This window comes from Triturus cristatus, chromosome 10 (genome assembly GCF_964204655.1).
Source record: "Triturus cristatus chromosome 10, aTriCri1.1, whole genome shotgun sequence".
Classification (NCBI taxonomy): Eukaryota; Metazoa; Chordata; class Amphibia; order Caudata; family Salamandridae; genus Triturus; species Triturus cristatus.
In genome coordinates, this window is record NC_140593.1 from 248,266,409 (window position 1) to 248,293,318 (window position 26,910).

The window sequence follows — 26,910 nt, forward strand, 5'->3', positions numbered from 1 at the left end:
AGTCAAAAGGAGCCCATTGGGACCTGGCTGTTCCCTTGGTTATCGCTCATGCGCTGGTTGTCCATTCAAGTCTATTTGACTATCATCATCCTGAGTCTCCGCATTACATGCCCACACCGAACAGAAAGAAAGTCATGCTCAAGTCCAGCATTAATCACCTACCAAATGGTTCTTTGAAATAAATTAAAGTTTATGGATGTCCTGTGTGTGAGGAATGGTAGTTCAGTAGTTCTAAGAATGTTTCTTCCTTTGCAGGTGGGGTGCCTCTTCATCCTCAGTCTCCACTGGTTTCAAAGGAAAGAGTCTCCCCGGGAGGGAGAGTAGCCCACAAGTTGCCCCGTCACCGGCCTTTACATCGGACTCAGTCCGCTCCTCTACCTCAGAGCACACTGGCCCAACTTGTCATCCAGCAGCAGCACCAGCAGTTCCTGGAAAAGCAGAAACAGTACCAACAACAGATGCAAATGAATAAAGTAAGATAACTGTGCATTTCAAATTCTTTTGATCCCCGAGAATTGAAAGAACTGGTAAATGTGTATGTAGGGGATCACTCTGCATTTATAGTTTGTATGTGGAACCCTTTCAGTTTCAAATGTACTTAGAGAACATTATTCACAATGTATTTAATTTCACTCAAGCTCCCCTACTTGCTTGCATTTGCCGGGGACAAATCTTTCTGAAGCCCCCTTTCAACAATTTAAATCACATTACACCTGTACATTTCACATTGGGGTCACACTTTAAAGAGGATTCGAATTCTAATAAATCCCTCAGGGTTTCATCCCATGATCCAGTGGTACAACGCCAGCTTGATGCTGCGCCAGGTGTTCTGCTTGGACAGGTGAGGGTGTTGCACTCACACCGTTGGAGACTATCAGGCTTGCAACATAGGAGCCGAGGTGCTGCATGTGTACCCAGCCCTGTGGTGGCCTCTTTGATGGTTAGTGGTAGCTGGAGGTAAGTATCCTCCCGCTGGGACCACAAGAAGGGTGTTCGCTGGAAGGAAGGGTCAGATGTTTAGGAGATTCCTCACTTTACGATCTTAGGCACATGACTGTATTTCATTAAGTTGTCATAAAATGTGAATGGTTTTTTTCTAATGATGTCCACTGCAAGCTCTCTAGGATTATCAAGGCGATTGCTATTGCCTTTTTTCAAGTTGCGTACTAGATCCTCCGCGCAGCTTTGTTGTGTTAATCTGTTGCTGTATTCACACATTTGGGGACATTTGATGACGTTTATTGGCCCCCATCAGTGCTGACGTAGGTATCATTATGAATTGCGTAACATGATTTAAATGTTGTTTACCATGCACTGCCAATAAAAGCATATTTCTTTCACCATGTTGCATTTGTGTCCCCAGTACTATATACAATGAATGCCTTTGACAGCCCCGTCCCTCTCACTTAGAGCTCAGACATGCCCGACCACTGCTGAAGTCAATCTCAGCTCAGACCACATTTACTTGGAAATCACGGGGGGGGGGGTAACTGTCAGTTCTAGGTTCCTCGCAATGGATCTCGCCACACACCTACCCGAAAAACGAGCTCAATTTGTCAACCTTTTTTTTTCCAAAGAAGTTCGCTTCACAGGCAGTCCTCCCCTCACTCCTAGTAAAGGACACAGCCCAACAGGTTACGCTTCTCACTCCCAACAAAGGACACCGCACCACTGAGGACATTTCTCTGTGTTTGATGGACCTCATTGCAAGTGCACCGACGCCATGCTATTAAGTCCGCCCCTGTAGGTTCCAGTGTGGGGGCAGCGTTAACGGGCATTCCAAGCTGGACCCAGAGGTTTCCCTTAGAATTGAGAAATTACCTACTGAATTGGTAATTCCATTCTCGATTTCCCTGGTTAATCCTCATTCCTTCTCAGAATTTCAAAGGAAGCCGTATCACCATGCGTGAAAGCATCCAGAGGCATGGGATAGATTTGACCGGGATCCTAAGCATGGCTTCAAGTTAGGCATATGTTGAGTTAGGTAAATTAAATCTATTCTTACACTTACTATCAACACATAGCGGTACTTGCTAGTTGATATTCCGGCTGAACGATATAGTAGTACTGGACATTGTGTTATACAAAAGGCGATTCTCTTTCTTAGATGAGTAAAACATAGTGTGAAGCTAGGAATGTGTTTTAGAGGTTACGAAAACATCATTACAGAGGAACGAATAACTCAAGTCTACTGTAATATATTTAGCCGCTGCAGCTACTATTACAGCTAACAACCTACCGCCACACATCCGAAAGTTTACACAACTCCTTGAATATAGAAATAAAAATGAATACACTCGAGCTCCAAAACCAATGAACTCCCCGTTTCTCTCCTAAATTCCTTTATTAGGAATTGCTCAGTTACAAGCATCTTGATGCAACAAAGATCTCTCAAGCGCTTGCAGGGACTTCAGCTACGCAGTATGAGCTATTACAATGTATGAAATAAAGTAAACAAATACTCAAGTCAATAAAAGGAGATTAAAATAAGTTTACCATGTGATGTTATTTACAATAAAAATAATTACCTTGGCATATACAATTTACTACGTGTCAATGCCCTGTTGGTTTATTATCTCTCAGTGTCAGCTCGCACCCGGTCTGGCAGTTCAATAAATGCCAGGAAATGTCTGACAATGAGGTCAGAATCCATCAAGTAAAACATTTATGCATGAGAACATTCACACGTTCTCTGTGTGACACAGACAGTCCTCTGTGTTTCATGTTCTTTACTTGTTCCTAATTGCACAGATCTCTCATAAACTCAGAGTCTTCTGCCACATAAAATTGTTATCTGTATAAACGATCTGTTGCAAACTTTCCAGGCTTTGAAGCAAGAATACTACAGGAGTTAGACATTTTTAAAGACCATTTTGAGGTCCGCCACAACCAGTCTTCTTTCAATGGAATGCTATCAGATTTCACAATACCTATCTCAAGGGGCTACTAAAATGACCTAGTCTGAGAAACAGTCAAGAGTTAAATGTCTACGAGCAGGAATAATCATTGAATGTTTTCAGAACATAATGTACGGCTAGCGAACTATGTGCAATTTGTTTTTCGGTAAACCTTTGTTTCTACAACTGGGATTGTGTCACGGCTTTGGTCTCAAAAGAAATAGGTGGCAGACAATCCTCGCTTATTGAGTACAGAAACCTCCACCACTCTGGAGAAGGCAACAGACACTTGCAGCTCTGCAGCAGTGGAATGTTCTATCAAAGTGGGGAGTTAAGATTCTTGCGGTCCATGGACTGCCAGACTCGCGGGAGCGTGGTGGCGGCGGTCTTCTCACAACCCTGGGACCGCCACAACCGCCAGGGATTGGTGGTGTTGCGGTAGTCTTGAGGCCGCAACATGTTTAGCGGGACCGCGGCGGTCCAGCTAAGCATATTATGAGTTTCTTCTCTGCCGTGGTTTTTATGGGCCTGGGGATGCATGTGTGCCCCCCTGTGTGCATGCACCCCAGTACCTACAGGGCATGGGCTGTTGCAGTCCATGCCGTGCAGGTACTGATTTTTGATGTTCCCATTGCTGTGCCTATTTCATAGCCACCCCCGTTGGAACTCAAAAGAACCACCCGCCAGACCAGAAGAAAACACCTAATCTGGCGGGCGGTTCAACCATGAGTTAGGCAGTGTGGGAGTGGGGTGGTTCCGATCCCACACCACCATCTCGTATTCAGGCCCAAAGTGTGTAGAGCACAACAGATACTCGATAAGTGTCCCGTCGCTGACAGTAAACCAGAATCTCAGATAATACCTGAATCTAGAAAGCAGACCCAAAGAGCCAGGTTTTGAGATAACGTTGAAAAGCCTGAATGTCCTCTGTGGCACGAAGCTGTTGCGGGAGGACATTCCACTCCTTTGCAGCCAGGTTGGAGAAGAAACTGCCACCTCACTTTTTACTTCTGAATTGAGGAATCACCACAAGCAGATTAGCTCTCCTTCCCCTGGATAGAACCAACTGGACCAAAGTTCTATATTCTAATGGTTTGTAGAAAGATGCCCTAGATTTGAATATGGTGTCTCCAATTACAAGCATTAATTATGGTAATTCCGTATGCTACAGTGTCATGTATATGTGTTTTACTGTCCTTGTGTGAAAAGATTTTCCAAATCAAAGCACATTTATCCAACAACCTACCATCTCCACTGTAGTTTTCTGATGATCGCTTCAGCATTTACATGACCTTTTTTTTAATATTTTGCTGTCTTCGTTGTTCACATATTTCCAAAATATTTCACAAGATGTAGCCGATAGTCTAGTTCCCTGTTCATGTGTGTTTGTGTTGGGTGGTTCTGTTCATTAATCAGTTTCCTATTAATGAAGGACTTGCCTTTCTGAACAATTTGAAAGAAAAAGCAGCACATTCAAAATTTTAAAAACCTTCATTATAGACTTATTTTTTATGCCAATGTTCCTGTAAACAATGGAAAGTAGAATTGAATTAGGGCACCTCTCTATTTTCTGTTGAAGACCAATTTCACGTTTGCAACCCTCGGCTGCTAGATTTTTAGAACCCTAATGGCCACTAACCTTTAATATTACTAAAAGTATATAAATACTTATGATGGTTTTCAGCCAGCCATTGGTCTGTTTTGATGTCATTCACATTTTATTTTGACCACTACAGCATACTGCATGAAGCAATGCATCGGCCCCATTTTAGTCACAGGTTAACTTCACTGTAAGTGACAGCATTCTGCCTTTCACAAGGAAAACATCCACACACAAAGTAGTTCCCTTCAGTGGCAGCGACTATTATGGCAATATGTGCTTTTTAAGACCAACACACTATTTTTACCCATTTTGTTTTGTATATTTTCAAGGTTCCAGTAGCTCCCCCAACAATATAGTATTAATAAAACCATGACAAAACAAAGCTAAAATGTTGACACCCAACAAAAGACCTATTGGCTTTGCCACTTCTGGTTAAGGTAGAAGTGAAGGAGTTTTGCTAGCACGTTCCCCTGTACATAGTCCTATATTTTGGGCGTCAATGTGAAGGCCTTTTCCCTGTCAGGTGCATAATTCCTGCTTTTGAGAGTTGAATCCTTGGGTAGCTCTGCGTTATTGGCTTTATGAATTCCACTGGCAGACAAAGATCCACAATGCTGCTGGCAGAGGAACACATACAATAGGAATTACATGACCTTTGGCCTCGGGGGAGCAATTAAGAGAGTCACATCCCATAGGGCCTCAATGTGCAAGACACACTCTATAAACAACATTCCCAACAAACAAATACAGCTGAAACCCTAGCTGGGCCTCTACATGTTCACACACTGAATTGTGTGGAGGTCTCCATGGAAAGGGGAACTGGGATAAGGGAACCAAATCGCTTAAGGTGATTGGCCCATAGTTAGACCTCAAGTTGCCAATGACATTAAAATATTATTATCATATATATATTTATATATAGATATATATTTTAGATCTCCCCTTTAGACATAGTGATACTGCTGGTAAGGGATGGCGAGGGTTTAGTGCACGCAATTTACTTAATAGTCCAGAGGAACAGAAATAAAATAACCTGGGCTAGAGAAGAGGAAACAAAATCCATTAGAGATTAGCATTAATTAATGACATTCTCCTTCATCGTGCCTTTAAGAGACTTTGGGTGAACCTATAAGGTACTGGAGCGCAGCTGGCATGCAGTGTAGCTGTGAGAATGAGGGGCAGGGGAAGGTGAAAGGGTTTGACCTTTCTGTTTTTTCTCTTGACTTGTAATCTTGCCTGAAAGTTTTAGTTGTTTGAAAACATTGACTACTGGGTAAAAAGAAGTAAGGAAAACACCTAGTGAAAGAGAATCTGCTGTAGTTTAGCTGACCCTAAGACTTGAAAACAGTGGGGTATACATCAGGCATCTTTAGCATTCACTTTTAAACGATCTTCTTCCTAATGCTATATTTATTATTACACTGATGGCTGTTTTTAGTGTCCATAAATATTTTATTTGATGGCTATGCCACAAACAAAAGATATGCTTCTAAAGTAATCTTTTTGTGCGTTTAAATAAAGAGAACAATAATTGGCAGTACCAATAAGTCTGGCTTATGAATGAAAGTTTACTCTGTATCAGTGATGGGTTTCTGCACTCAATAAGTCATCATACATGCACTATGCCACTCATCTTTGTACCCCTGCATCCATTCCTCAGTCCACTCAGTCCTACATGCCATTCACCCTCCACACAACCACAATAAAACACACACAAACACAACATCATATGCAAGATAAATGAAAAGAATACAAGTAAAAAAACTGAAAACATGATGCCATCTAATCATGGTTGGCATATGCTTGCAGTAACAAAACTAAACATAGCAGTGGGTGTCCGTCTTACAGAGGTATGGTAAATAGTTTAGCACGTGTCACAATAATCATCGCTTCCTCTCTCTATGTGATTTTATTTAAGCATTATCTTTTCGACCAATCTGAAAAATTTAAAATTGCCACTATGCTGGTTACAGAAGTGATCTGAAGGATAACATCTGCTCATCAATATAATTAGAAAGATAGTGAATGAATAAGATTACGTAGATGAAGTATAACAGAAACAAGACTAACAGAAGGATTTATATGAAGACATTTCTATTGTTGTTGGCCTCAAGGAAGCAATGATTCCCGTGAAACACGTGCTGACCTCTTTGTGAATTGATTCTGGATAAATAGAACTTTTTAGTGCCCCTCGCGTCTTGGCTTGGTTTTTTAATTTATTTTACGTGTTGGACAGGTGAGTATAAACTGAGGGAGCAGCGTGCCGGTCTTGGTTAGTGTATTTGCCCATAATGAAGTTTGTAAATAGTCTTTAGAACCAATATGTTGGCCATCTTGGAATGCTAAAACAATGGTACACTATGGCAAACAACATTCCATAATCGTTTCCTGGTTTAGAGGAATGGGAAAGCTGAATCTGACGCACTGCAGATTAAATGAGTGACATGTCAGCACTCCCTGGAGAGCTGTAGTATCCTCTTAAGAAATTAACTGGGAACTATAAAAGGAGAAAATTGAAAACTAAAGGAGTGGTCGACCAGCCCTGACACTAAAGCATACTTATTCTCATGTGGATGTAAACATGTGATCTGAAAATGTTGTTATTTACACGGCAACAGAGCCAGTGACTGATTGGAACTGAACCATTACACTGTGCAGTTGCCACATCTTCTAAACCAGGAAATGAATATGGATTGATATTGTCCATAGTGTACCATTGTTTTAGCGTTCCAAGATGGCCAACATGTTGGTTCTAAAGACAATTTAAAAACCTCAATATGGGCAAATACACTAATCAAGACCGGCACCGTATCTATCTATCTATCTATCTATCTATCTATCTATCTATCTATCTATCTATCTATCTATCTATCTATCTATCTATCTATCTATCTATCTATCGAAAAAACAAAAGGTTACAGGAACGTTATAGTTAGGCTCAGATTTCACTAATACAAAACCAGTGAAATTCAGCAGTTATAGATACCTGAGCTAACAATAACTTACCCCCCCCCCATAATGCACTGCTTATGACCTATTACATCACTCAATATATGGTCAGTGACTTCACTGATGACATCTCAAATGACATCACTGATGACATCATCAAGTGAGTGTAAGTGTTTTTAAGAGTTTATGGGTGTTAAACATATATAATAACCAACTACAAAAATTAGATTAGTATACTAGTTGTACTATTAATCAGGATTACTATCTCTAACATGTGTGATCTGAGAGGGTGCGTGACTGTATCAGTGTGTGAGTGGGTGTGTGAGTGGTTGAATGGGTGTGTGAGTGCATGCATGAGTGACTGTATAGGTGAGCAAGTGGATATCTGACTACATCTGTAGTTGTGTGAGTGATTTTGTCAGTGGTTGTATGGGTGTGTGAGTGGGTGGTTTTGTGGGTGTGTGAGTGGCTGTATAGGTGTATAAGTAGGTATGTGTGTGGGTGTGTGAGTGACTATGTTGGTGAATGAGTGGGTATGTCAGTGGCTATATGGTGAGTGATTGGCTGTGTGAGGGTCGCTTTGGGGTTGTAGGTGGGTGTGTTGTGACTGTATGGGTGAGTGAGTGGGTGTCTGAATGGCTAGATGAATGAGTGACTTGGTGTGTAAGTGGCTGCATGAGTGAGTGCGTGGCTGTTTGGGTGTTTGTGTGTGAGTGGCTGTATTGGAGAGTGTCTCTGTGAATGACTGTATGAGTGAGTGAGCAGATAAGTGAGTACTTGCATGGATGTGTGAATGGGTAAGTAAGTGGTTGTGTGAGTGTGTGAGTGCTTGTATGGATGAGTGAGTGGCTGTGTTGAGAGGCTTTATGGGTGAGTGAGTGGGTGTGTGAGTATTGGTAAGGGTCTGTGAATGGGTACATGAGTGGTTGTGTGGGTGAGTGAGTGGGCATATGAGAGGCTGTATGGATTGTGAGTGGGTGTGTGAATGGTTCTGTGGGCAATGCCATCACTGATGTCACTGACCATGTGATGAGCGATGTAATATGTGAGGTCGTAAGAAGTGCATTGCGGGGCGTAAGTTATAGTTAGCTCAGGTAACTATAAATACTAAATTTCACTGGTTTCCTACGAGCTTAACTATAATGTCCCTGTAACCTTTGTTTTTTTCAGTGAATTTCTAAGGTTTTTCAAAACCTATTCACTAACTATAACCTCCCTGTAACCTTTGGTTTTTTAAGTGAATTTCTATGTTTTTTAACTAGCTGTCGTGTTTGTAGAGTGGTGGAGAAAGGGGGCGGAACCTTCAACCAACTCTCAGGAATCCCGCTGTGTGGAGCTTATTAGAAGTAACAGGAGGGCTTCTTGGCCCCCAAGGTCCCTCAGCATTCACAAGGACTTTAACCTCCAACCAGTAGTGCACCAGGAGGTGCAGTTGCAGAGTGGCCTAGGAAGGGGGTGGGGCTTCTGACCAGCTGTAAGCAGTCATGCTGTGTGGATCTTACTGGAGGTAACAGGAGGGGTTCTTGGCCCCGAGGACCCTTTGCTTCCAAGGGGACTTCATCCCCCAACCAGTAGTGTGGCAGGAGGTGCATTTGCCGAATGGTGGACAAAGGGGGCGTTACCTCCGAAGACCTCTCAACAATCCCACTGTTTGGGACTTACTGGAGGTAACAGAAGGGTTTCCAGGCCCCCCAGTACCCTCAGCATCCAAGGGTACTTCGTCCCCCAACCAGTTGTGTGCCAGGAGGCACGTTTACAGAATGGTGGGGAAAGGGTGCGGGGCCTCTGATGCACTCTCAGCAACCCTGCCTTGTGGGACTTACTGAAGATAACAGGAGAGTTTGTTGGCCCTGAAGGACTCTCAGGAATCAAGGGGACTTCATTCCCCAACTAGTAGTGCACCAAGAGGCTTGGTTGCAGAGTGATGGTAAAAGGGGGCAGAGCCTACAGTGACTTGCCGGGTGTTTTAAAAAAAAAAAAAGTTTTAAGGGAGGGTGGCCACGTGCCCCCCTTCCATAGGCTGATTTCAGCCCCAGTGACCCCCAAACCCCAGGCCCTGGCCTTTTAAATTATTTTTTTATTTAGGGAAGGAGGTCTGCGTGGGACGCCTCCCTGGCCCATTTTCAACCACGAGGTCCCATTCCCCAGGAGCCCGGCCTTTCTCAAATGGTGGAGGGGGCCATGCGCCCCCCCCCTCCATGGGCCGATTTCGGCCCCGGGGATCCCATTCCCCGGTGCTCGGCTATGTCTGCTGGGTGACCCTAAGGCACCCAGTCTCCACTGGGACCACAAGGGGAGTCTGAAGGCCCCCACAGTCTCTGCCGGCTTCCTGCCTCCTGTGGGAGCCGGTATTGCTTTCACACACAGGGAGCTGTTGAAAGGGCTGCTCCCTATGTGTGAAAGCAATTCTGCAACGCTTCCAGCAAGCGAGAGCATTCTTAATGCTCTTCCTTGCTGGAAGCAGAGCATTTGCTGTGGCTTCGAGGGAGTGATAAAGCTTCTGCCAAGCCACAACAAACAGCTATGTCCCAGGAGTGGGCATTCTGGGACTTTGCAGAAGCTGGCCCTGGGGGGGTTCTTATTTGTAGGGTCTGCCCCGGGGAAGTGGCAGTCCCCTGGGCCGAGAACAGCCTGGGAGGGAGGCTGCGCGGCCCCCCTCCCAAGTTTATTAAAAAGAAGATGGCCCCGTGGAGGTGGGGGTGCCCAGGGCCCTCTGAGGGCCCACTACATTTTGACCATGGCCTTGGGAAGGGGGTGGTCCCTGTAGTCAGAGGGGGTCTGAGAGGGCCCCCCAAACCAATGCATTATCCCCGGTGAGATGGTGGTCTCCGGGGGACAGGGGTCCAAGTGGCCCCCCGATTTGTTTTTGGCATGTGGCCCCAAGGAGGTGGTGGTCCCTGGGGCTCGGGGGGGGGGGGGGTCTGAGAGGCAACCCACTTTAAAATAAATAAGCCCCAGGGAGGTAGTGGCCCCCGGGGCATTAATACACCTCAGGATGGGGGACCCGTGGCCCCCTACTTTTATGAAAATGCCTCCAGCACCAGGTCTACCCGGGGACCAATTACTAATGAAGCGCGGGAGCCTGTGTTTTGTTTTTAAAACAAAATTGGCGGGAGCCGCGAATCCGACATGACTCCCACCGAAAATGTTTAAAAAAATGCATTTTTGACCCTGAGGCCTAGGAGGTCCTGGTATTTCTACCCTGCCCCTTTTTTATTTTTTTTAAAACATTTATTCTGGGACTCGGCTCAAGACGAGTCCCAAGATGGCTGCTAACACTTCCGGACATAATGTTCAAGTACACCAATCAGGCATAGAGCATAAACCTTTCCACAATGCAACCACCAGTAAACACATTCATAATATTAGAAAGCTACACTAAAGTACAGTTGGCTAAGTAATACTCTCTCCTGAGAGTGCCTGCCATGGATTTCCACAGAGTAACTCTCTATTGGTTTGTCATGTGGGGTAACAAACACCAAAATCTTTGCCTACTATGGTAACCTGTAAGATTCAGTGTGACAAAATATCTACCTGTAGGCTTGAAAATAGAGTAATAACAATCCACACTTAAATGACTATTGACTTTCACATATGCTTTTCACACTGAATACGCCAACGCTAGTACCTTTAATAAACAGATCAAGCAATTTGTCATGATCATTGGCTTGCCTCGGTAATTATCTCGGTTCTGCTGTATCAAGTATAAAGTTTCACACAAGCCAAAAAAATGCAATATAAGGAGTCATTTTAGTCGGAGCACACAAATTTGGCCAAAAGCAATTTTGGGTCTTGTCTTTCTATAAGCAGATCTGCCTATTTCCAAACCTAACTTCAACTTTGGTGCCCAGAAGTGTTTGCAAACCAGGCAACATACTGCATGTGAGATTAAGGACCCTTCCTGTCCTCTACACCTCAGCTTTGTCCAGGATTGAACAAGTCTTTATAGCTAGGTTCCTGAATAATAACACACAAAACAATGGAAAAGTTAAAACAAAAGTAACCCCATGAAGGCACGTTTACGATCCCACAGGGTATCTGCTGCCCTGTGTTTTTCGGTGAACCTTACATTTTTGGACTCCCCATGTTCGACACATCATTACGGTGACACACTATTTGTGATTTGGCACACCAGAAGTCACTGAACACCGCATCTGAAAAGAATGTGGTTCTGTTGTGCAAAGTTTCCTTCATTTTAAAAATGTACCATAATGTGCTCTGCAGGTGCACATGGCAGTCACGCTATAGCACCTTAGAATTTGCGGTGTTTAAAAACAAGCATGTAGTCTGGCGCATCTTTCAAAAAGCAATTGGAAAGTTTACTGTTCCATATAGTTACTAAGTAAACCATTGAGCTGGGTTTGGGACAACAGCAGGATGGAGAGATGAGTTACTTATTATGTCGATGCCTATCAGACAGCACAGCTGTCTGGTTTGCTAAAGACTTCTTGTGACTTTCTGAAAGCTTTCCTGGGAATGCATTCTGCCCAATGCTTGTTACTGGCTTTGTTTTGTAACTCACAGTGGCTTGCTTTGTTTGAGGCTGTCCAGCTTGAGTTAGTACGTTCCCTGGAGCATAGCCTATTTACTGTATTCTTTCACGAGTGCTCGCTTTCTGTAAACAGGCTTTTAAATCTTGTTCTTATCTTGTCATGTTTGCCATGCATTCAAAGACAGAGGTCAAATGTCTTCCGAGAGAGCTTGATGTTTACTTTCTTTCTCAGACTTCAAAATGAGAGTATGTATGTGACAATCTTGCTATGAAAGGAAAGGCATTTTTCTAGCACACAACACAACGTAATGTCTGTAAATGAACTGGGCAGATATTTCAAAATATATCAGAATTAGGAAAGCACAAATTAAGCAAATTATTTTGTAATTCTGAAGTATGGTGGAAGCAATTATTTTAATACAATGAAAACACACCAAAACACTAGATGATGACATTTCCACACATTATAATTTTTACGCTGTGTACTTGTACCTGTAAAAATGTATGTCTGTGCAAATGTAATGGCCATTTCAATTGAAAATGTGTTGTCTATGCTGTCAGTGCAATACCACATCATGCATACTCCACACTATGCCACTCTACTCTACACCACTCCACTCTCCTCCACTGTAAGACACTACTCTAAGACATGCTAACTCCATTCTATGACAGTCAACTCCACTCCACTCTACAACATGCCACTGCACGTCATGCCTCTCCACTCTACGACACATCAGTCCACTCTGAGTCAAGTCCCTCCAGACTACGATAGTTCACACCCCGCCACTCTGAGACACCCTACCAAATGCTACTCTGACACACCACTCCACTATAATCTATGACATGCCAGTCCACTCTACGCCACGACACTCTATGCCACGACACTCTATAATCCTTTGCTCCACTTTACGTGATGTCACGCCACTCTACTCCACTCTGACCATTTACTGTACTCTACACCACTCTGTGCTACTCCACTCTACGACACTCTACTCCACTCTATGACATTCTATGCCCCCCACTCTATGACACTCCACAACACTCTATGACACTTTACGCAATGCCCTCTATGGCACTCCAGGCCACTTTACTCCATTCTACTCTGACGCAGTACTTCGCTCTATTCCACTCTACTCCACTCTGTGCCACTCTACAACACTCAGCTCCACTCTATGCTACTCCACTCTATTCTACTCCTCTCTGTGCCACTCCACTCTATGACACTCTACTGTACGACACTCCACTTAACGACACTCCAGAACACTCTACTCCACTCTATGCCATTCCACTCTACAACACTATGCCACTCTACTTGATGACACTCCACTCTATGATACTCCACTCTGTTGAGAAAGGGGCATGACTATAGAGCCTACTTTCTTGCTTCCTGGGCCTTATACTGCAAAGAAACAACATTTATGTAATGTGGTGTTTCGGTGCAGCAAAGAATGTAACATTACCGAAAATTGCGCTGATGTATTTTTGCAATAAATTATCAACATTTTCCTCTAGAAATTACCATTCATAGTAGAACATGGCATCCGTCTGCAACGCATATAGCACAATTGTTTGCCTTATAATTATACTCCCCACGAAAATCCCTTTTAGTTGCACTTGTGTATTATATATTTAACTGCCTGGTACCCCTGCATTAGAGCATGTGCCTGAATCTTCAGTTCATGTCAGCCAAGAATGCAATAAGCACACTATGGTTCACTCAAAGGGTGTGAGACCATACAAGTCGAATGAGGGATTTCACGAATAAGCACTTTGTTTATAAAAATATTCCAATTACAGGAACACCTGTGTTTCTAGCAATAAAAGTATTCCCAGGTGTAATAATGTTGATTTTATTGGCACTTCTATGCTTTGTCCCAGGAGTGGTTCTTTTAAGAGGAGCCATCTGCACAGTATTTTGCACTTGCCATGTGGTGTTCATGGTACAATAAAGCTATTTACTGCCCAGGAGTTTCTTAGCAGTCAGGAGGCAGGGTTTGGAATCATGCTGGTGGTGCGGGGGGGGGGGGGGGGCGAAGAAGGCCGCTGTCACAGCACTACTGGTATTGTCGCTGTTTTGACCATGAATGGCGAAAGGACAAATGGGAGACATATTTTGATTCTGGCAGGGCTGTATGGAAATGGAATGATATCCAGTTTTTGGAATATGTTTACATTTAAATGGGATTGCGCCAGTGGAAATTAGGGGCATATTAACAAGGGCTTTAAAAGCTAAAAAAGCAGAGATAAACTATCTCCCTATTTACAAGAGGGTGCTAACATGCATAATCGCATGTTAGCACCCTTTTTCCCGACGCCTCCCTTTGCATCTCTAATGAGATGCAAAGTGGGCGTCACTTGGTGTACCCCTGATGGACTACCTTGTAAAATATCGCTGATGTGCACATCATGATATTTACAAGGCAGCCCACAGGATTTTAGCACACGTTAGATTTCGGCGAAAACTGCGGTTTTTCGCCCAAAACTAACGTCTGCTAAAATCCTGACTCACCTATGCTTAACATAGGGGGTGGATTATGCTGATACTGCCACAGGGCCGTATCAGCAAGGTTATCGCCGTTTTGTAGGGAACATCACTTGAAAACCAGCGATGTTCCCTGCAAAACAGCGATTTACCCGCTATCGCTGGATTTCTTATCGCCGTTGTGAAAAGCGTTGTTGATACAGCGCTATCACGGCGATGAAATCCAGCGATAGGATAAACATCGCTAAACGCGCTTAGCGATGTTTATCTCTAATCGTTGTTGATATGGCCCTTATTCCTCTATAGCTTCTTACCACTAGTGAGATTTCCTCCAGATTTAGCACTTCCTCCAGAAAAAAAGATTTTAATAGAATTGTGAAAAATTGTGCATTTAGTTTTTGCGAAATTTCATGACCAGTTTGTGTAATCCTGCTTTCTGGAGCAAAAATGTGATTTGCCAATAACTTGTGCTCACGTTTTTGTATCCACTCGAGTAAAAATATCTCACAAGACACAGGCAGGAGACTTGTTTGTGCATAAAATTGCTTTTAGTGAGACATTTTCTATGTTAATCGATCTCCCTCTGGATATTTTAATGTGAAAGTTGTGCTTAATGACGTAAAATCGTGAATAAGAAATGTCAATTTTTTTTACGATTTTAGATAATGCAAATTTCAAGAATTTTGTGCAATTAAAATTCTGCCCAGACCTATAAATACTGACCTCTAAATCTTAATGTTGTTTGCCTTGATCAGAGTGGGGACAAAATACATTTGCGCCTGCTCGTTGCATTGTCTGATAGTTTGTAAGACACATCTGGTGATGTGAAAACTCTTTACAATATGCAGGACTTGGTCCCAGTGAAACTCCTCTTCGTGAGGAATGTGAGCTACTGATCCAGTAACCTCGAGATTCATCTCAAATGAGCTAATGGGTGCACACATTGAAATATTCCCAGCATTCTGGGGGATTCAGTGTCAGAGTAGCATGGACTGTATTTATTTCATTTAGTCTCCAAATAGCTGACAGTAAAGCCAGCTCTGATTAGGTGCACCAAAAAGAGGAACAGTCGCAAGGCAATTGAAGACTAAGTTAAACCAAGAGCTTAAGTTGAGGGAACAAACAGATCCCCCCCATAAGAAGAAAATAGTACACACGGTAAACTCACCATTTTGATGGTCATGTGACCTAGTGGCCACATTTGTAGTTTATCTGGGTTCTAATCTCAGTTGTCCAAATGTTTGGCTATCCAAAACTTTGTTCATTATATTTTATGGTCGTTTACTCACTTCAGAGTACTTTGAGAAAACATGCACATTTTCACAAACAAATTTAGTTGATGGGACATTATAGTTCTGCTCCAAATTGTAACAACCAATATGATTTAACAGACATAGAGAGCTATGCAATTTTATTTTGTCCAATGCACTGCTCATGTCCTTACACATGATGCCACTGTTGACATCAGGAACTATATGATTGAAAACACCACTGGTGACATCACATATCACATCCCCATTGACAGTGGCATTAGTAGTGTAAAAACAGTTGTATAGATGGAGTACTACTGTAAGCAGTGACATTCCTTTAAAGAAATGTCAGAAAAAAGCTCAAATTGGCAATGATCTCTGTCTTCATGCAATGTTTGTTCTAGTACTTTTTAAGATATCTTTGGACAAAACGTTTATTTTCGAATTTCAATGAGAGACATTAGTTCAGGACTCTTAAGAGCCTTAATCCCTTAACTTTGCAGAATAAAATGCGTTCATTTGTTTTTAAAACGTTTCATGTTAACGTTTCATGTTAATGAGATTTGTACAGCGCACGAATACCCTCGGATGTCTTGGCGCTTCCAGTGCAAACCTACTGTGGTAAATGTTACCATTGCTGAAAAAGCCAGGTCTTCAACTGTTTCCTGAATTCAAGAAAAGGAGGGGACTTTTCTAAGATGTAAGGGAAGAGAGTTCCATTCCTTGATAGTGTTAAAAGTAAGACTCCTCCCCCCCCCAATTCATTTTTTTGATCTTGATTGACTGCATCAAATACGCATTAGCTGAACGTAGAGTTCTGTTTGGTGAGTACCATTTAAATAGGTCGTCTAAAAACTTTGATCCTTCTTTATGTAATGCCTTAAAGGCCAAGCAGAGAGTCTTAAACTTTATCTGCTGGCAGACTGGCAGCCAGTGGAGTTCTCGCAATGCTGATGTGACCGACTGATATTTTGGAATATCCGGAACCAGTCTTGCGGCAGCATTTTGCACTGCCTGTAACTTCCTAAGAAGGGAGGATTGCACCTTAATGTACAGTCCATTACAATGGTCAAGTTTAGACAAGACTAAGGAAGTTACTACTGACTTTCTGCATGGTTTCGGGATAAAAGGCAGAATTTTCCTAATAGTCTTAATCATAAAGAACGAAGAATACACAACCTTGGAGACTTGTGCTTTGAAGCTGAGCTTTTCATCTATAATGACCCCTAAATTTTTTGCTTTGTCTACCGGGGTAGGGGGAGGGCCAAGATTATCTGGCCACCAAGCTGGTGACCAAGGAGGAAAGAGATTACCGAACATAATCACCTCGGTTTTGCTTTAGTTTAATTTCAAGCAATGAGTGCTCATCCAGTGACTTAAGGAGAGCATACAATCATGAAGCTTTAATGAGTGATTAATGTCCTTACCCACTGTCGATCACCAGCTGGGTGTCGTCTGCATAGGATGTTGGGATCAGATTAAAACTTCTTAGCAGTGGTGTTAGTTTCGCTACATAGATATTAAAAAGTTTAGGGCTCAACGACGAGCCCTGCGCAACACCACATGGGACAGAAAAAGGTGCTGACTTAAATTTGCCCAAATGGACTGATTGGGTCCTCTCTGCTAGGAATGATGTCAATAAAGAGAGGGCTTTACCTCCTATCCCAGCTTCTTGTAGACGACAAATCAGTAACCTATGATCTACGGTATCAAATGCAGCGGATAGGTCAAGCAGCACCAAGGCTGCTGACCCACCGCTGTCTTGCGAGGTACGGATTTCTTCTGTGGTCTTAATTAGAGCTGATTCTGTACTGTGGTTAGCTCTAAAGCCAAACTGGCTGTGGTCTAAAATTTGATTGGTTGCAACAAAATTAGAGAGTTTCATATTCATGGTCTTCTCAATTATCTTTGCCGAAAGTGGAATTCTCGAGATAGGCCGATAGTTAGCTGTATCCGATGCATCCACATTTTTTTTTTAAGCAGAGGCAGAATGCAAGCCTGCTTCCACACAGTGGGAAAAGATCCTTGTTCAATCATCTGGTTGAATATCTTTGATAAGTGGGGTCCTACAAGATGGCAAATGTTTTGTAAAATTTTCGGGGGGCAAGGGTCTTCAGCAGAGCCTGACTTAGCCATGGAGATTAGTTTGGTAATTTGCAAAGGAGACGTCAGAGAGAAATTGAGCAACTAAGGATTTCGCTGATTTCTTGTTCAGATTTATTAGCTTTAAGTGTGGAATGAGTAAATTGATCATACATTTGATCTATCTTTGTTTTAAAGGAGAGAGCTAGAGCATCCATCACAGAATTCTTGATTAAAATTAGTGGAGTCATCTTTTTTGATAGTGGTTAGATTTTTAACAGTGCAAAATTGTTTTTACTAGAACCACTAGCATTTTCAATCTTTGCTGTATAGTAACGAATTTTCTCTCCAATCAGCTTTTTTTTTTAAATCAGAAAGCATGGATTTATATCTGTTCTGTTCTAGAAGTTCAACATTTTTGTGCCAAATCCTTTCTTGCCTTCTGCAAGCCTGTTTATCTATTCTCAAGGCTTCAGAGAACCAAGGGGCTGACGGTGATTTCCTGTTTTTATTAATCTGCGTACTAGGAACTAGGTTTGCAAAGTTTGTCTCAAGCCAGATGATGTAATTTTTGGCTGAGATTTCTACATCCTTCTCTACCTCCCGTTCGCTTTTTACCAGCTCGTTGACCAAGGTTGTGTGGTCAATTTTTTGCCATGCTCTACCAATAGTCTTTGAATTCACATTGTTTAGACTATTAGTTCGTGGGAGCTTATATTTAAAAAGGATTGCATAATGGTCCGACCAAATTAGTGGGAGAGTAGTTAGACTGTTTACCGGGTTGTTGGTAAACAGGCCATCCAAGGTGTGACCTGCCGTGTGCGCGGCACCCCAGACCTTCTGACTGAGGCCATACTCTGATGTTATATCTAACATTTCCTCCGTATCTCTATCATCAGTTATTTCTAAGTGGAAATTCATATCGCCTAGTATTGTAAAAAAAATTAGAGTGAAGACTAAGCTCTAACAGAGAGTGAAAGTTAACTAAAAAGTGGGATCTAGGGCCTGGAGAGCGATAGATCAAAAGACCTTTAAAGGAGTCTTGGTCAGAGGTGGCGATTTTAAAAGACAAGGCTTCACAGTTAGGTGTGTCTATTTCTGAACAAAAGGCACTTAATTCGGCCTTGTAAATCAAAGCCAGTCCGCCGCCCCTTTTTTGCCGCCTGTCTAATCTGAAGGTACTGTAACCTTGTGGCGTCGCTATCTTAAAATCAGAATCTGATGAATCATCACCCCAAGATTCTGTGACAAATAATGCATCAATGTTATAGTCTGTAATAAAATCCGCAATTTCGTATTTATGTCTGACCAGAGATCTAGCATTAATGAGTGCGAACTGTAGATCAGTATCTTTTCGATCTTGAGTCATAGGCCATTTTAGGGGATTAATTGGTAAATCCAGAAAATCCGGTAGTTTGATATTACATCCAGGGCATTGGGGGTGCTCAGGTTTTGTTACATGTTTACAGTTTAACTGATAGCATTTCTTATACAATGGCGGGCGTAGAAACAAAAGGCTCTTACCGGAATATGAAATCAAAGGTTTATTTCCCGCATGAGAGCCAGAATTTCTGGCCCTAGGCCCAGTCCGGGCGTGTACCGGCACAGACGGGCTTGCCTTTGGCACGCCGGCGGCGTGCCCGCTGCGCGGCCTTTCCAGCGTGTCCCTAAATAGGAAAATCCAGGAGAACTGGAGCGCTAACCGCCAGAAGTGGGTGCGCGGTAGTAAGTGCCTCGCAATTAATCTAAATTAGGTTCTTCCCTCCGCAGCAATCGGTATAGACCGTGGCAGACCAGGGAAGCCTCTTTAGTGAATTACAAATAAACCACAACACAGTTTGTTTTAAAAACACAATAATCAAATAATTAAAAGCCTTGTCATAGCGTAATGGCTAAACTAAAGTTAAAAACTTTATCAGAACAGAGTATGGGCAAAATAAGCAGGTAATACGTTCCAGCGCTAAAACGAATCAGAAGGTGCCCTGTGCACTTAGCAGCATGTCATAGCTTTGGCAGCAGCAGTATGAGGCTGCAAAATCATCCACCTGGGCTACAGTTATTTCTAGTCAAAAAGTACTTTTCATATGTATTATAACTACAGCTTTCTTATTGCAAATATTGCCATATCACTAGGATGTAGGGTGTTCTAGTAGTGTGCAGTAGGAGTACATTCACAAATATGTTATCAAAGAGGAGCTGCTTGCCTGCTTTAGAGTAGGGTGGGTGGAATTAAACATATTATTTGTTCCTTAACTTTGTGAAATTTGTCTGAACACTTTGTAATCTTCATAAACTTTCAAAAGTTTGCTAAGTAAAATAAAATGGAGGGAGAATCGATTTGTACAGATTTGCGTGGGTTGGGAATTTATTGGATGGGCGTCGCCCTAACGGCTATTTTTATCTCGTAATTTTGGGCCCCAAACAAGTGTCTTGCAAGCCACTCCAGTCCTTCCCATTACTATGTGTAGCCCCAGGTTTTTTTTAATTATGGAGATATATACACTAGCTGGCGTATGTATCCATAGTTTTTGGAACATTTGTGCAGAATTGCGAGCTGTGAGCACACAATAGACCAGTGGGCCTGAGATTGCTACTACAAGTAGATTTATCAGATAAATGCATTATCGACTGGGGATTCACAGTGCTTTCATAGGTTCTCTTTTCACAAAGTATTGTAATTTAGTGCTTTATTCTTATTTTCTCAAGAAAGGTGAACCAAAACTGATTTTTCTAGAATCCACCATAGTGTGGATTGAAAGTCCACTACTGTAACGTTGTAATTCCATACAACACAGACCCTTACATCTTTCAACCCCACACCAGGGCTTAATTTGAGCCAGTGGTTTCCGGTGCAAGGCACCGGCTCATAATTGTCAACACCAGCACTTGTGACAGTGTGCCACAGGTGGCGCTGTATGAGATGACCACAGCAACATTAATTCGGTATATATTCAAAATGAGTATTGCCTTCCGTCAAAGCCATTATAGCTATGGGGGTCTGGAATTGTTCAAATTGTCACACTTGTAAGAGTGTGATAGTTCCTTAAAGGAAAACTAGATGCATTTAAAAAAGAAAAATGAAACATTTCTGTTTAATTTGTTAAGAGTAGGCATATTTTCGCTGCCCAACACAAAAGGGAAGGGGGTCCCCTGGTGACCCCCTTCCCATTTGTGACTGGCTTACCACCTAATTGAAGTAGGTGGTAACTGATTGTTTTGCGACTGCATTTGCAGTCACAAAACAATCTTACATAACCAGTGCGACTCGCTATTAGGAAGGGACGCCCTTGGCATGCCCTTTCCCAATAGCGATCGCAAACCCTATTTTGCGAGTCAGTAATGGGTTACCAACTCGCAAAATAGGGTTTGTATATACCACAACCCATTTTAGCAGTCACAAACTGTCTGATTTCCCGGTTGTAATCGCTAAAAAGGGTCCTGCATCTGGCCCTTGGAGCCTTATTTACCTATTCCCCTGCCTCTGTCTTCATGACCTCTAAGACCAGTGATAGAAAGATATGAAACTACCCACTGCCCCCCCTTAGCGACCATTAATGTGTGTCCAGTCCATAGTCCATAGTCTAACATGGACAAAACCGACCATTGCAGTAAACCCTAAAGAAGAACGAGAGAAACATACTGTTATGAAATGTGTACTAAACAATTTTTTAAAAGAAAAATGTCACTGGTTTGTTTGGAATGAATGTCTAGATTTTAATTAACAATTCTGATAAATCAGAGTGGAATAAATATGTGTAATTATGGAATGCACATGTTTAGGATGGGATCCATATGAGTGTTCGATTAGACAGATGTGCACTTTTGAGTGGTGGCTTCAAATGAGCGAGGAGGAGAGAGCAATCCACTTTCCCACTGTGGGATTTGAAAGAGGTGGTAAACCTTTTGAGGGAGAGATCTTAGAGCAGTAAGGCATTTAGCTTCTGTTTGTTGCTATTCTCCCCTCATTCAATAAAGCAGCAGAAGGCGAGACACATTCAAGCAGCGATCAATTGGGAACCAGGGGGTTGGGATTTTTTAACTATGCAACGAGAGCTGAAAGAAGCCATTTTTATGCTCTGTCTGCACTATTTGGCAAATGTAGGCAGGCCAAATGACCACATATAAACCCGTTATAAACTTGTATGGTAATCTTTGGGGTTACATTAAGCATACCTCTGCTCTGAGGAAACTTCTTTGAGGTTTGAATGCATTGTTGTAACATTACTTTCCTGGCTCCTCGACTCACCCCTTGCGCCTTTTATCTGTTCCGTAGCTTTAGAAGGCCAACATTCCCAATGAAGGTTCTGGTTATTTCTGTTTCTCACTCATTTTACAGGGAATTTCTAATACTTACATTCAGAATCATGGTACATTCTCACCTCAAGCAAAGTTTCTAATAATGCTTAGCAGTTTCATAAACACTCTTTCCTTTAGGCAGTCCTCTTGCTTCTCCTTGCCAGACCCATGTTTGATAGCTATATGGTGAGAGCAGATACTTCTCCTGTGGATTTCCTAGCTAGATTGAGAGGGTTGTAGTCCCAGCAGCTTCTTGCAGAATCTCAATCCTAAGAATTGACCATAGGTATGCAGACACATGCATATATATACAATGGCAAAAGTTTTGATTTACATGATATATTACACAGGCGATACCTTTTAATGTTCCTCACATGCGACATGTGACAATGTGGAGGACCATATGATTTTCATTTTGAGTTTAAGTCATGTAAATAATAATTATTTTGTTTTCCAGCATATATTAAAGCTTTTGGGAATTACTTCCCAAGTTACATTGTTATTAAAAAGAATTGAGCTAGACAGCTACGTTTCTGCTGTATTCTGTTCTATTCACGGGTGCTCTTTATAGATCCTATATCAGGAGGGACCCCAGAAATATGGAAGATTGTGGAAAACTGCAAAGGATGTGCCTGTCTACAGATAAGCAAGGAACTTGTTAATCATTATAATGACTATTAGGCTAAAAACCTTTTTGGTAAAGCTTTCCTTTCCCACTATTGCTATCAAATAGTTTTGGGTCTGGATATTTACTGCCAATTCCTAAGGGTAGTAAGCCCAAAAATGTGTTTGATTTGTGAGTTTGAAACTTACGTAGGTGTTGTTCTGTTGAGCAAGTAGACCTATATGGTGTTGTCATTGAGTACTCCTCTTGTATATAAGGGTTTCTGCAGGTAGAAAGTGTAATGCCGTTTTCTGGATAAATGCAGACAATAATTCATGTTATAAAGTAATGTTCATGGCTCACCCCATAAGAATGGAGCAGATGAATTTATTTAAAGAGGTTTAGCTTTAAAAACATAATTTGTTTTAATTTTCTTGGTAATCTAACCACACAGATTGCTTTACTTATTTGCCTACTATCATGTGCATGAATTAATAATCCCATGTCTCCCCTTCTCTTCTAGATGCTTTCCAAATCAATTGAACAGCTCAGACAGCCAGGCAGCCATCTGGAAGAAGCTGAGGAAGAGCTCCACGGAGATCATCCGATGCAGGAGGACAGGGCGCCCTCTAGTGCAAGCATCATTAGAAGCAACACCAGAAGTTGTGTGGATGGTAGACATGGGACTCAGCTGGGTTCAGTGAAGGTGAAAGATGAGCCACCGGACAGCGATGAAGAAATTCACCCCCAGCAAATGGAATCTGGGGAGCAGGCATCTTTTATGCAACAGGTAATAGGCACAGATTTAGCTCCTGGTTTTGTAATTAAAGTTATTATATAAACATGGATGTGCTCTACCATTAAGCCTTGACAAGAATACCCCAGTATCTGCCAAATAAAGAATGTCTGTGAATATTGATTTAGAATTTGAAAGCAGGTGATTTCTTACAAACTCATTAGAAAACTATTGTCCTTGGAGGCCTTGAATGGACAAAATAACTCCTATCTGTGTGCAGTGATTGGAAATGGTCCCTTGTTGGTGAGCTGCTCCCATGCAAGGAACATTGTTTGATCCTGAGCAGCACAACACCAGTTGCTGTAAAATGGAACTCATTAGTGCAGGTAATTTGGGGAAACCAGTGTCTGGCCATGCTTTGCCCAGCATTGATTAATGAAACATTTCTTAATATTGTGTGAGCTCAACGTATGCGTTGATGTCCTCTTGACTAGATGTAAATATTGTAAAACACTGTCATATTTGTGAATGTGGGTGCCAATTGCGTTGCGTGAATATATTCTAGTTATGTTTGAATCAGAATAGCTAGATATAACTTAATTTTGTCCTATATTGTGACATCCTGGCCCAGTTAATTTATATTTTAGCATCTTTTTTTATTCAAAATTTGATTCCCAACAAATGCTTTCCCCATTAGAGGCATGTTCCCTACATCTTCCTCATCCAGCTAGGATGTTTTTTTAAATTTCTTTTTATAAATGGCATGACCCAAGAAATCTAAAAATAATAACAAAAATGCATTCAAACCAAATCATACTGTTGCACTACATGATAAACTCTACGGGATGTTTCAGATATTAAGAAAAATATACCAGAGAGAAGAAAGGCACCATTTCTAAGCTCCCTTTTTGGGTAATTTTCTGTTTATGGTAGATCATTAGTTCAAGACCATTAAGTTTTAGCTAGTTGCAAAGACTGAATTTTAATTAACATTTTAGTTAGAGTGAGTGAAATTTGTGAAAGCATGCTTATGACGCAAATACTGTTCAAAAAGTGACATAATTGTTCTATTTTTTTATGTTACATATCTTGTATAGATTTGTTACTAAACATGGCTAGCAATATGCCTAGTTTGAAAAGTAATTGCTGTGAGCAGCCCACAATTCATAGATAGCAATTGCCAAATAAACTTTGGAACTACAGTCATACTTTCAGACAGTTTTAAAGTAGGTACCTAAAAAATGGGAATATTGCAGACTTTGCACGTATAGGGGTTGCCCTGAAATGCTGATAACAATTGTGTTTACTTGCCCAATTGAAGGGAAACAATGTATGATGTGCTATTTTAGAGACATACGGGTTGCTTTTAAATCGAGTGGCTGAAAAAATATTCAAGTTACATTTCGATTTCAAATGCTATGATTAAAGAAAACATTTCCTATAGCTTTATTTGAATCATTGAGCATGTTCTGTTTATTGAAAAGTAAATGGAAGTCTTAGGCTATCAGGTGGCCTACTAGGATTTAAAAAGTGCCACTCAGACAAGGAATGAACAGTCCTGCAAGATAAACATTACAAAAATTCTTTAGAGGCCCATGTTTGTTAAAAGGCAGCACATTTTTATACAAATCTCTGCCAAGGAAGGTGATTTATACAAGGCTGACAGGTAATGTCTTCTGTCAACAGGAAGTCCAAATGATTAAGCTCAAAGCAGTGTAGAGGAAAGTACAGCTGCTACTTTGCTTACCATTTTCAGTGAGTGAGAAGAAACCATGTTAAGAACATTGGATATTACGTTTTTCTATGAAATAGCCCCTTCCTCTTCTCTCATATGGCTTGTTTAGAGGTTTAAGTTTGTAACACAAGCAAATAACCCCCAAAGTCAATCCCCCTCAAATTAGATTATTAAGAAACTGACCTTGAACTCGTGGCAAGCTTTTTCACCATCTGAAATATCTATGATTTCCAAAGCCATGGTACTCTATGATACCATTAGCCCTTTTAAGAAAGAGGCACCTATTTTGCCAAATGTTGGAGCAGTTTAATTGTATGTAATCAGCACGTGTTATTCACATTTTGTGTCTTGTATTTAAAGCTTTTCTTATGCAATGTCTAGTTGCAAAAGATACATTATCCTTTTTTGTGATGTCCCTGGCTCCATCCAAATACCATGAATGAGTTCATTCAACTGAGTGCCCCATTTTACTGTGTCCATTTTGCTGTAGGTGTCTCACCAAGAGTGACACCCAACATTCATCCCCACCTCTATTTGAAGCCCATCAAAATTCTGATTTTGTTTCTCCAACGTACGATCATTAATACCTGGTCTCCTCACATAAAACAAAAGGAAACACCCACAACTCTTTAAACATCTCACTCGAATTAAAAGTGTCAAAAACAGATGAGTTGAAAAAGGAAGTCATAATGCTCATTCTTGCACATATTGGGCTTTTGTGCAAGCATACATCTCTCTGTATCGGAAAAAGGGATAGTGCATCTTTTAAAATACTTTCATTTAAAAAGGAGCATCATTTTGTAACATATGTTTTGGAAAGAAGCTCCAGAAGACATTTTTTTCTGATAATTTCGTGGCGTGACTGACCAAAGCCGTCAATGGATGACCAGTTCCTACAATTTTGTGCCCTTTGAACTCAAACAAGAAACTACCTAATATTTATACAGGAAAACACTGGGGATAATTACCATTTTCCAACTGCTAAATGTCTGTTAGCATATAATTTAATGTATTTATTTTACTTTACACCTTTGAAAGCGAGTCTCTTGTTTTATGTTGTACATAAATTATGTTTGTATGTTCACTTATTTGCCTTCTGCTATAAGTGTATTCCGTTCTCAAATAAAGTTTTATTTTTAAAAATACCCCATTTTATACTTTGGACTTTCTGTAAGGTTTTTCATTTATTTTTATGTCTGCCTAAATGTGCTTCCTTAATTCTGTATCATCAAATCAGGCTCTGCTGTTTAAATTTCACATTTTTAGAATAATACATTTCTCTAGCACAGGTTGAGCTTTAAATTGAAACCTACATTGAGCCATGTGCAAACTAACATCTAGTCAACCTCTAGGTGTATGCTTATTTTTAGTACAGTTATAGCTTGTGTTCTCCGACAGTTGAGTACAAGAATATCGTGGCACACTAACATCGTTGGCAAAATATCGGGAGACTCAGGGGCCTATTACAATCTCAGTCGGAAAGCCTCCGACCTTAGGTCGGAGGCTTTCCAACCTAGATGCACGGTTTCAATTTCAACCGGCTGATTACATTACAGCTGATCAGAATTGAAACCGGCCCGTAATCCATATGGATGGCATTTCTGCCGTCCGGATTGCGATGCACGGTTTCCGACAGGCTTTCCCGGGCTTTCTGACATGGAAAGCCTGTTGGAAAGTGTGTTTGGGGGCCCCTAGCAAGGCCCCCTTTTTTCTGCGGCCTCCGGGTTGGGGATCGAGGGGGCACCTATGGTGCCCCTTTGTTGATTCCTACACTGTGTGGCAGG

The 26,910-nt window shown here is 41.6% G+C and overlaps 1 protein-coding gene across 15 annotated transcripts in view; it reads left to right on the forward strand.

Annotated features, from left to right (window-relative positions):
- Positions 1 to 26,910, forward strand: part of HDAC9 (histone deacetylase 9) — a 779,881-nt gene that overhangs the window by 729,899 nt on the left and 23,072 nt on the right. For 8 of the 15 annotated variants that reach the window (XM_085630924.1, XM_085630925.1, XM_085630916.1 and 5 more), the window contains 2 exons: positions 256 to 473; positions 23,179 to 26,269. In XM_085630924.1, the coding sequence (XP_085487050.1) occupies positions 256 to 473; positions 23,179 to 23,496 (536 nt within the window). In that variant the 3' untranslated portion in view covers positions 23,497 to 26,269. Of the gene's footprint in view, positions 1 to 255; positions 474 to 23,178; positions 26,283 to 26,910 lie in introns of those variants that run through there. The other 7 variants (XM_085630929.1, XM_085630918.1, XM_085630920.1 and 4 more) reach the window with 2 other exon arrangements.